Source organism: Ambystoma mexicanum, chromosome 6q (assembly GCF_040938575.1).
Source record: "Ambystoma mexicanum isolate Mex_15411 chromosome 6q, UKY_AmexF1_1, whole genome shotgun sequence".
Taxonomy (NCBI): Eukaryota; Metazoa; Chordata; class Amphibia; order Caudata; family Ambystomatidae; genus Ambystoma; species Ambystoma mexicanum.
Window position 1 is genome coordinate 1,346,613,370 of NC_090937.1, and position 11,989 is coordinate 1,346,625,358.

An 11,989-nucleotide genomic window follows, 5' to 3' on the forward strand; every position below is an offset into this window, starting at 1 on the left:
AGTTTAATAAACACCCTTGAACTGTGATCACTTGTGTTTGACTGTCTTTACTGTTGGAACCATGAGTTCCTTACAGATGGTAGAGACTACTCCCATCCTAGCTATAGGGCAAAGCAGGAGTTTTTCCAAATCCTGAATATTGAATAATGGGTTTGAAGTTGTATCTCGTGTGTCAGTGTCATACTTGTGATATTATGCCTCCCTTACAGAGCTGACAGATGAAAAGGCACTGTTTCACTCGCATCGGACACATATCAGAATGCTGTCTTCAAAGAAGCAGTAGTACACTACTAAATGGGTCTTGCTTGCAATTGTCAAAAGCTAAAAAGAAAAAAAAAACAGAGGCCTACATTTCATTAAAGCTGGCAGATGCCCAAAGTGATCATAGCAAATACTGAAACTGCTATCATGGAAATGTGAACATTTGGCAGCCTAAAATAATGCACCCATGGAGTCAGTTTCCCTTGGCAGAGAAATGTGAACATATAATGGAAAAATTAACAGTGATGGCAAGACACAATCATATTAAAAATAAATAGGTCTCATCTGTAATGTAACCCCACATTTTAACAGCAACTCTTGTGCAAGGACAGTTTCAGGGGAGATGCAAAAACATGTTCACCTTCTGCCAATTATACCAGTCCTCTGCTCTTGTCCTTTTGAATAACCCATAGATAGATAGATAGGGCACCCAAAAATGGAAGGAAAATCTTAAGAAAAATAGGGTTTTCAATTCAATTTGCAGTGGGGCCCAGGACTGGAATGACAAATGGCAAGTTACAGAGCTGCCTCATCATGCTGAAAGGGAAAAGGTGCGACATATAGCCTAGCAAGATGAGCTCACTCATGCAGACTTCTGACTTTGCAAGACTAATTAATGACTGTATAGCAAGCCAAAGTCATCAATGGAGATCGATGCACTGATCTTATGTTCAGGAGAGAAACAAAATCCAGAGCAAGAAAAGCAATGTGGGGTGTGATTGTAATAATAATAATATGTACATCTGTTTATTGATTGCCATAGGGTTTTATATAAGATCATATTTTATGGATTGTAGGAAAACCATTCAAATATCATTTAAAGCTTATCCTGAGGCCCATGTGTTGATTTAATCCTCATTGGAATTCGTCCGCTGGGACTCAAGCAACAACCTAAAATGTATTTCAAGCTCCCCAGAAAATGTCACGACGACTTTTATTTGTGAGTAAAGTGTAAAAAAAACGCCATTCAGATGTGCAACCTTGTCAGCAAGTGGGACATAGCTCACCAGGTGCGGCATGATGAGAGGAATCTAAAAATGTATATATTGTTATGTTTATTTGTAAAATACAAGTTTTCCCCATTTAGGACCTTTCCAGTGAAAAATTAGCATGTGAAAAAATGAAAACCACAGTGGGTGGATTCATCCCTCCCATAATTTGTTTTAGAGCTCCAGGAGCCTATCCCCGGGGAGAGGCTAGGCCTTGGGGGGTTGAGAGAACCATCAGGGTCCAATCAAAATTCAAGGTCAATACGCTAGCACATCCTAATTTTAATATTTTGGAGATGTGGTTTTGAGGTCAAAAGGTGTTGCTCAATGGGAGTGAGGGGAGAGCTGCCTAAAAATCATCTGAGTGAAATTATTGAAAGATTGATGCAGTTTTTACATTGTGTGGGACAACTGCCTGAATTGCTGCAGAATTAATATTGACCACATCAGAGACAGAGGCTGGGATCTTTGCAAGGAGAGCCAAATAGAGGGATGACTGCCGGTGGCTATCCATGACTCGAGTGCCTGACCAGATTCCTCTTTTCCCCTAGAGAGGGTCCTGAAATGCCTATGCCTTTCCTGAACACCCAGAAAAAAGAGACATTCTATGTACATAACTTGTCCAACCCAAACCAAGTCTTGTGGGGGATTTGTGTGATGCAATTTTCTCTTCATTAATTGGGTAGGATAGCATTTTATGAAACAATTATTTAATTAATTTCAATATAGCCAAATTGCATGGGGCGATTTTGTTGGGATCCAAAATCAACAACATTGTTCCAGTGTGGATACAAATATAGTCTGTAAAGTATTGGGTACTCCTATGTATTCTGCCAACCTCAAACGTCCCTTAAGGGAGTGATGAATCCACCCACTGGAATTCGGAGTGATGAATCCACCCAACGAAATTCCTGACAGCTTCCCATTCTCTTGATGTTGGTGTTCCAAATGATCAACTGAATACCTGGGGTTTTGTATGCTGGGGCAGAAAAGTCTTTAGCCTAAAATTAGATAAAGTGAAGTCCCTAATTAAAAGTACACCTTCTACTGAAAGTGAGGAAGTGGCTCCCGAGAGAGGGGAGATTTTGCCTTGCATAGTAGTCACAGAGAAATGGGGTTCAAATATGAATAAAATGGGTGTGTTCTGAAATATTTGTTGTGCTATAAGATTGCCAGCATTGCTAAGAGCGCAGCGCTAGTCCAAATTCTTTCCATAGTTGATTAAGTTGAATAAATCTGCTAGTTTTTCCAAGTGCACAGGGAGATTAAAAGGTTACGCGCGAGGTCAAAACGTTGGGTTTTTACCTTGACTCAGCTCTCACCCTCAAAAAGCAAGTGAATTCCCTCGCCTCCTCAACCACCTACACGTGTAAACTCATCCGTGCCGCCAGACCCTTCCTGTCCAGTGCCAGCTGCCTCACCTTGGCCAATGCCCTTGTCATGTCTAGACTCGACTATTGCAACGCCTTATACTCAGGTGCCAACAAGTCGGTCACTGACAAACTCCAGAGATTGCAAAATAACGCTCTTAGAGCAGCTCTGAACATCCCACGCAGAGAACATATCTCCAAACATCGGATTGAAGCCCATTGGCTAAAGATAAAGGACAGAATCCTTCTTAAAACTATTTCCTTCACTTCTAAATGCCTCAACAATCAAGCACCCCCCTACCTAGCGGAAAGAATCATCTGGAGACCCTTTAACCGAATGAACGAGATCTGCCAATACCTTCCTACTGGAAGTCCCCAGATTCAAACTTACCACAGCGGGCAGTGCAAGTTTCCCAGTTAGAGCTGCACAATCATGGAACACACTCCCACCCGACCTTAGATGCCCTTTACCCTACACAAGATTCAGATCCTACGCTCTCAAATGGCTGCACAACAACGACATGCAACGTCCCTCACCCTAGTGGTAACGGCACAACCTGTTATAATGCTGCTCTCTTTGCGTTTAAACTTGATATTCTATATGCATTGTATCACCTACTGTAACCAACCACTGTTTTTCTGTAACAGCCTGTGTCAGGCTTTGTAACTAAGTTTCGAGTCCTCTTGTACTGCTGCGCCCAGATGCCCACGGGCTCGGAGCGCATTACCAAATAAATAAAACAAACAAACAAAACAAACCAAACAAAAGACAGAGCGCTGCATGTTTGAAATTGTTTTGCCTTTGGTAAAGGTGTGCATATTATGCAACTTGAACTTTATATAAGTAGGGCAATCTTTTATGTTTCAAAGTGCTACATACTATTAAAAGTCAACTCTAGGCAGAGTGTTTTGATTGTACATGTTGTGGGGATAAGAAAACAGTTGATATGTATTATCCTGAACCGACCAGTGTTTTCGATTTGTATATAAAAAGAATTATTGAGAGGATATGGACCATGTAGTGGGTGGCAAAATCTATAACATTTTCCCAGTAGTTTAACATATATTCTTTCTGTACATCGGCCTGGTTCTTGGCTTATCTGTGGCACGGGGTGGGGGGAGATCTATGTGGCTCTATGTGAGTGTTAGACACGGCTAGATTGAATCACATCATTGGTATATTATCTGTGGTGCTTTTGATTGGGGAGGGAATGAAATCCCTATTTTAGGGTGGCCCATAAACATACCACTATAAGTCTTTGCAATTACTCAAAGGTGTTCGGAATGCTCGCAGTGGGTCAAAGCAGCACAGCATTGCTGAGGGAGCCATAGGCAAATTCTTTTTGTCCTTGGGTTGCTGTGGGCCCCTGAGGAAACAGAATTTGTCTGCTGCCATTCCCATTAAGTGTGGTTGCCTGGCACACTTGCAGGACTGTAAAATCAGTAGCTACCAGTGCCCAGCATCAGTTTGTCCTTCTCACATCTCAGGGTGGCACTGTCTGCAGACTTGCAGGTGTTGCCTACCATTTCTAGAGAAGACTCGGGATCATTGTTTAACATTTCCTTCCATACTTTTGTATTTTTCCGAAAACATGGACTTCTGTTCCCATAATGCACTTGGAAGATACCTGGAAGCCTAATCCGGAAACTCTTTTGGAATCTGTGTTTCATGCACACTGGCTTCACTGTGACTGGAAGCACACAGATTCCTTTCAGTGGACTGCAACATTCAAAATGCCACGGGAATTATTGTGCTTTTGTTTCATCATTAAAACTCCTAGTGTTTGTCAGCACTGGATGCTCTCCCAAAGTCCATGCCAGAAATTCCCATTGGCTGCCACACTTTCAAGCTTCCTTGTTCTTGTATCACGTTCTGAACCTCATGCATCTGTAACCTTTTGGAATCTCTCTCTGCCTTGCTGACTATTCTGCTGGGCCTGTGATTCCTCCTCTGCTGCCTTACTCCAGTTCTTTAAGCCTTGTTCCAGTATCCTGCTCAGTTACCTTGTTCCAGTACCTTATTCAGTCACCTTGCTCCAGTATCCTCCTTAGTTACATTGTTCCAGTACAGTGTCTCTGTTACCTTATACCAGCTCCTTGTCTCTGTTACTTTCTACCAGCTCCTTGCCCTTTTACCTTGCACCATTTCCATACTACAGTGACAGTGCTCTGCTTTCCTACTTCCTGTTCTCAACTCTTGTTTCCCTTTTGGGGTTCTAAGTGTCTATTGTGAGGTGTCTGCACCCCTGCCTCTGTGTATTCCTTTGTACAGGGATTGGCTCCTATACCCTAGGAGGCAATCTCTGCCCCTTCCTTTGTCTTGTTTTACTTGAGGTCGACAATGTATTTAATGTAACAGTATATTGTGTTCTGTTCCAATGGAAGGATGGCATCCACTATGTGTTACGGCTGGACCCATCTTCTCTCATGTAAGTACACTCCTTATTTATGCCTTAAAGTCCAAATACACAAGTCATTCTTGCTGCCCCCTTCCATGGGCTTGCATGATGAGGCACCTGTAAGAGTAACATGCACAGAGGAATTTAACTTCCCTTATTTCGGTGGGTAGTCTCAAGTCCAAACTGTGGGTACATCCCTAGTGGGATTCCTCATCGTTTGTCCAGTGCATGGTTCTCATTCCTTCTTGTTAACCATCAAGGTCTGCCCTTTCTTCCTGTTTGGTTGTTCTGATTTACCTGGTCTCTTCTTCCTTCTTGTTTTCCTCCTGCTGATGTGCTTGCCTGTCCCCCATTGCTTGGGGCATAGGTTCTTTGTAATTGTTCTGCTTTTGAAGGTCTCCCATAAATAAGACTGATTCTTTTCGGTCGATTTTATGCAGCCCTCAGAAAGCATGAAAACGACATTTGCTTGTACTTTTTATTCGGGTGTTTCTCTGCAACCCACTCCTGAGGTATTACCTCAAAATTGGGGGATTTCGCCCCCGTACTCCTGTCTCTTGGCCCCCGCTCCCTCCGTCCCCATCCAAGCCTCCCCAAACCAAATCACACAGACACACAACACACACACACACACCAACATACACACTTACCCATTCTCCTCCTACTTCGCTTCAGGGTCCTGCTGAGCTTGTCCGCTCCTGAGTGCACTCGTCTTTCTAAATCATTTTTTTTTAGTCAAAAAACAAGATCTCATTTGACCTAGAACGGGGGTATACCCATCTCAGACCTACCTGGGTTCCCTATGTAGCCTCTAACAGGCCATCTTCTAGCAGGTCACCTCAAATGTTCCCCAGAGATGGTTAGGAAGAGAATCTGCGCCCTCCTTGGAGGTCTTTGTCTTCTCTCAGTGGATGGGACTTTGGGCAGCCTTTGCTCCAAAGAATTTCTAGTGAAATCTTCTTCAAGTTGCTTCCAAAGTGTCCAAAATGTCTTTAAAACGTATTCAGTTAAGGGGGTTCTCACTCCATAATACAATCACTGTGCCACTGCAGATTTGTCCATTCCAAACATTCTGTATTAGGCCATTCCTTGCTGCTTTAAGAATGGTTGTTCCTTGTGATGTCGGCCCCCTGAGTTCCTTGTCTGCATGATGTTCGGGGGAAGGGAGGGGCATCAGGAAGTAAACAGAGCCTGGACATATTTGGCCCTTTTCTCCAATATGTAGGTCCTCTTCCAGATATGATATGATATGTTATTTATAACAAGCTTAATACCCAGAGGTTTCTAAGCGCGGACCTGGGGATCGAACCTGTGTCGTCTTGCTTCCAAGGCGAGCGCGTTGCCGCTGAGCTATCCTCCCGAGAGATGCATTGTCTTTTCTCCTTTTGCCTTTTCTCTGCCTCAGGTCAAAGGCACTCCAGTAATTATCTCCCTGGTTTGCCTTCCCCAATATGTTGCAGAGGGCACTTGAAGCTCCCAGCTGCAACTCTACCCCTGGGGTATGTATATCCTGTCCTCCAAGGAAAAGTGCTAAAGCTTTCCAACAGAGAAAGGGCATCCTAGACAAGCCGCCGTCTGTTGTGGGTAGAAATCCCAGGGCCAGAAATATCTAAATGGATATGTAGCTGCAGGCTTCTGTGGAAACCAAGCAGATACATGAAATTACATTAAATACATTTTGCCTATTGTAACTGTATTTCCAACTCTGCCACTATATCTGATCAAGTATAATGTTCTATGTATTTTTAGACAAATCACTGCCACCAGGTGATGAGGATATTAAGTTAAAGATTGTTTATACATGAGTGCAAGCACCTTTTAGGGCAGCCCATGGTTCAAATTAATTTTATTCCAGCAGGCTGTTTTAGGAAGGCACATGTTACTCCGTAGCTGCAATGTGGTACTTCACTCCACAGCTGCCTATGTGTCAGTAGACCAGACCCAGCAGAGTATGCTTGTGTGGATATTTCATCAAGAAGCTTTTAAAAGGGGGGTCTTTCAGCATAAATAGAAAAAGCTCAGACTTGAACACCCTCATAGAGGGCATTCTGTCCTACTGGCCTAGAGACTTGTTTTCCCATGCAGTTACTTTGATGTCATTAGCTAATTTCTAGTAGAAAAGCTTTTGGTAAAAATCATGGTATATAATGTGTAGCTGTTTTGCATTCATGTTTACCTACAGACCTTTAAGACTAATGGCATTTGTTCTATCTAGGAAAGCGATTTGGAGGATCTGGTGATTTACGTCGTCATATGAGGACACATACCGGAGAAAAGCCATATACCTGCGAAACATGCAATAAGTGCTTCTCCCGCCCAGCAGTGCTAAGACGACACAAAAGAACGCATTGGAAGACAAGTGATGAGATCTCTCCAGTTACAATAGAGGACTTTTCTCAAGCTGTGGAAAGTTCAGATCCAGAGAGGTCCCAGAGTGGTGATTCATTTACCCATGATATTTCAGCACCTTTGTTACCAGTATTGGTTAAAATTCCTGAAGATTCGAAAATTGAATGTGAAAGAAATCCTGCAGGATCTTATTGCAAGATGCAGTCAATAATTGAAGAACATAACATCAAGGAGCATGGAAAATTTAGGTCAAAACATAGTAAAGTCCCTAAATCTATTCTGCCACAAACACCACCACCTCAACCCTATGCTTTTGAAGAAGTTGAAGTCCAATCTTCAGAAGAAGCTCTGCAGTCTGACAGCATATCTATGGTTCGCTCATCACTGGGAATAATGACCAATCATTGTAATGATCAAATAACCAATCGTTCAAATTCCATGGCATTTAAAAATTCTGAAGGGCCATTCTTTTCCAGCATGACCCTTTGGGGCTTGGCAATGAAGACACTGCAAAGTGAAAGTGAGTTAGACCAATAAGCGTTTTCACAAAGTACATCAACATCATGAAAAGCAAGCATATGATAAATGGTCCAGAATGCATGTTTAGGATTGGATATTTTTGATTAAAAATAATATTTCATTTTTTGCATTTTTGAAAACAAAACCTGATTCTTCATGATGTTAATCGTGTTAATGGCAAATTTGAAGGAACATCAATTCCATTTGTCTAAAAGGTGCTAACATTAATTACATTATTGATTTCCCTTTGTTTTGTACAATTCTAATGATCTTGTGTAAAAGAAATTGCCAACATATTTGGTGTTAACCTTTTCAAACTGTGCAAGTAAAATATGAAGTGTCTATTAATTGAGAATGAATCTAAATTTATTTTCATACTTAGTTTTGGAATCCTGTGATAATGATTTTGTTTTGTCATGTTGAGTGGAATTTATTGGGTCCTTCCTTTCCAGAATCAGAGATCAAATCATCTAAATTCGGTTGCTTTACTTCCTAATACATCGGGAACATGTCCAGATGGATACTTACACTTTTTTTCTGACAGCCTCTCCCATAGGAATCTCTCCTCTCCTCAGACATCATTAGTCTCTATAGGAGGCCACTGGGAAACTCCTTATCACCCATGACATGAAGCTACACCAATACGCAAACAAAATTCAGTCATATCTGAAGGTCCGACGTGTCAGTGAGATCCACTATCTGAAAGCTAGGGTTTCCCTCTTACAGTCCTGTATGTCTTGCCTCTACTTCAAGATGTAACCCATGAATACTGAATGTATCCCTTTCATCAGCTCATTCAAACGCACCCAAGTTCAATTTTGGATGACAGAGATTAAGCTCTATCTACTCTCCTCCAAACTCACGCCATTGGCCAAATCACTCTGCATCACAATTGATATCAACCTCTCCTGTAGGACTCGTGTCTCCAAGAAATTACAAGCAGCTTGGTATTAACTGTCTCGCCTCCACAGCACCTACATTAATCCCTTTATCCCAACTACAGACTTCAGAACTGTCATCACAGCCCTAACCCTCTCCCATCTAGATGGTTGGTAGCAGCACCCCTCTCACTGGTCTACCAGCATCCAAAGTGGCCCCACTGAAACCCATTGAGAAGACTGCAGCCACTTTCACAGGCACATACAAATCTGACCACATCAGGCTCCTCCTAAAGGAGCTGCACTGACTGCCATAATCTCCTTCAAAATCGCTGGCTTCATATGCAGTGATGACTGTCCAAGCAGACAGTATTTTATTTCTGCATGAACAGTGGATATGCATCAGCCATGGGTTTAGCAAAGCTGCAGCCATGAGAACAGATGATGCTGTAGGCACAGCCATATTTAGGGAGGTGGCGTGGAGAGAAAGCTGATAATTTGTCACACATCTGAAAACCCATAAGGCTGTGCATTTGTTATGTAAGCTTTGTCCAGTGCTAGGGTACGCCGCCCAAAATGCCAGTTCAGCATCATCATTGAAAGCTGTTACCCCACATGGGAATCGGAAAGAGAGTCATGTGGGCATTTGATGATGGATCCGGCTGCATTACGGCTAATGGGAAGATCGACTGAAGGTGGTGGGTTATTCATTGTCATTTTAACCGAGAAAATGTACCATACTGATTGTTCTGTACAAGTCTCATTCTGTAAAACCCTATCAAAACCCTGAGGTTTCTGTGCCCTGGGGCCACATTTTTGGAACAGGGATACTATGACAGTTTCCCTGCAATGCTGTATAAAAATAAACCTTTACTGCCTGGTTTCCCTGTTGGATTATTTGGTGATGGGCTGTGAGATTCATCCATTGGAGCTGTCCTCAAATTCACAATGCCAGGCTGAGGGTTTACAGAAGTAGCTACCTCTTCCCTCTCATACCTCTCTGATGCCTCATTGAAACCTCTAAATGGGATTCCACTGCATGAAAGCCTGCATTATTTAATTCAGGGCAGCATTGGTAGATCCTTGAAAGGGTAAAGGAATTAAAGCAGAAAAATCAATCTGGGAGTGGATAAAAGTATAAAAGAAGTAAGAGAAATTGTAAGACTGGTACTGAAGGTGGGACCCTCAGTGAAAAGAGGGCGGTAGCAAGTAGGATTATCAGGGAAATGCAAATGAGACCCTATCTTAGAACAGTGGGTCAAAAAAGAAAATCCAGAAACTATGAATAACGTCTAGCAGTTGGATTATGTAAGGGAGGCATGGTATCACAAGTGAAGACAGACACAAGCGATGCAATGTTCAAGGGTGTTTATTAAACACAGGGGTTGGATAAACTCCTATCTGGCCCTAACTGTAAGGATGGGAGCACGCTCTACCATCAGATAATAAACAGTCAAAATAAAATGGCCTATACTAAAGAGACTGATTGCCTGCCCTTATACTACTACAACAAATGAATGCACAGGAGAATGAAAATGTAAAGGAAAACGGTGTTCTAACATAAAGGATCAAAGTGGCTTAGTCAGCTCTCCTCCCCACGTTGGACAACACGGAGTGAGGCGGTCCCCGTAGACAGGATGAGACACAGGTTCTCAAAACAGAGGAAGTTCAAAACGTGGATTGAGCCCTGCTTGGCTTCCACGTTAAAGTCACTTTTCCAGCATTCTAAAAGTTCTTTCACAGTTCAATAAAAAGTTCACAGTTCAACAAAAAGTTCACGTAGGCCTCCCTCCATCGGGCTAGGACTCCTCAAAGCTTTACAGTTCACATAGGTCTCCCTCAGCCAGGCTCGGACCTCTCAAATAACAAGTACAGTACCTGATTAAATGCAGATCCCCCACAGCCAGGCTCGGACCTTGCAATCACTGCACTTGCAGGGGCTCCCTTCCCAAAGCTTAATTCACACTCGTTAGGGGTTCCCTTCCCCTAAGTTATCACACTTCCGGTCTCCCTCAGTCGGACTCATACCTTTTCCTGATGTGGAAGACTTTCGAATGTTCAAGGCTTTTACTATAGACCTTTGTAGGACACTTCAACTTTCCCTTCAGCTCACACTCTTGTGTTATTTGCCCCAGTAACTCTTGGTCTGAGTAGTTCAGTATCATAAGCACAAAAGTTCAACATTTACCTTTTTACTTGCCTTTTGGCCGGGGTTAATCTTGACCATTACACATTTCAGAGTTTGTTCTCTTTGCCGCTTTATAAAAAAACATTTCATATTTCGCAGATACTTTTGAGTGGGCTACTTATAAAGTTCATCACTGGTTTGTTTTCTTTTGCATCTCCTCAGCATGTGCAACACTTTCACTTGTATGATACACTGTTGCAGCTTCAGTCTTTGCTTGACACAAACCGGCCTTTCATGTCTTTCACTAACTCATCGGTTGTGAGCCTTCCTTTCCTGTTTCTGCAGTTTTTATTCATGAGTCAAGCTTAATACCACAGGCTTGGCCTCACCTCCCCAACTATGTTGTTCACCCGGGAGGGTCACTGATGTATTTCACACACCGGGCAGTATTTTCTCCTTTTCTTCTCCTCTCCAGGTGTCTCCCTCAGTCGGGCTTGGACCCCTCCTTAAAGTTCACACACAGGCTTCCCTCAACCGGGCTCTGAACCATCTTGATTTGCAAGATTTTAATGTCTTTGGACTTCAATTCCCAGAATGTACTTTTCCTTGTTTCTCCCCCACTTCGCTAGCTCCCCAAAAGCAGCATTCCGGCGTTTTTGGAGATTTTAGGAGTTTAAGGGGATAATTGTTGAGGTCAGGGCATCACCAGATACCCCTCAACAGCCTGGACTTTCCTGTTTTGACTAGGGGTGGAGCTCTGGTGTGGGTACTGTCATGAATCCCCAGCTGCCCCTGGTTTGGCTCCCTAGAGGTACAGTTCCCTCTCTTGTGTCCAGTCATACCGAGAGGGCAAGAGCCTTCTTACCCCATTCTGCGCTGCAGGAGCAGCATTTATGCAACTGTGCCCGAATTCCCAGTGCACCTGGAGCCAGAGAAGGAGCCTCGGCACCGCTCGCCAAAGCGGCTGAAATCGGATATTGAAGCTTGCACTTGAACTAACATCAGTCTTGAAGGCTTTGTGATCTTTTCTTTGTCCCAACACGTTGAGCAGCGGAGTGCAATCCACGCCACATGGAGACCATTTCTTGCCAGCTCT

General features: G+C 43.0%; 1 protein-coding gene across 2 annotated transcripts in view; it reads left to right on the top strand.

Moving 5' to 3' along the window:
• Window positions 1-8,235, top strand: part of ZBTB49 (zinc finger and BTB domain containing 49) — a 320,838-nt gene extending 312,603 nt beyond the window's left edge. For both annotated transcript variants that reach the window (XM_069631964.1, XM_069631965.1), the window contains one exon: window positions 7,235-8,235. In XM_069631964.1, the coding sequence (XP_069488065.1) occupies window positions 7,235-7,905 (671 nt within the window). In that variant the 3' untranslated portion in view covers window positions 7,906-8,235. The remainder of the gene's footprint in view (window positions 1-7,234) is intronic.
• Window positions 8,236-11,989: the final 3,754 nt, after the last annotated feature.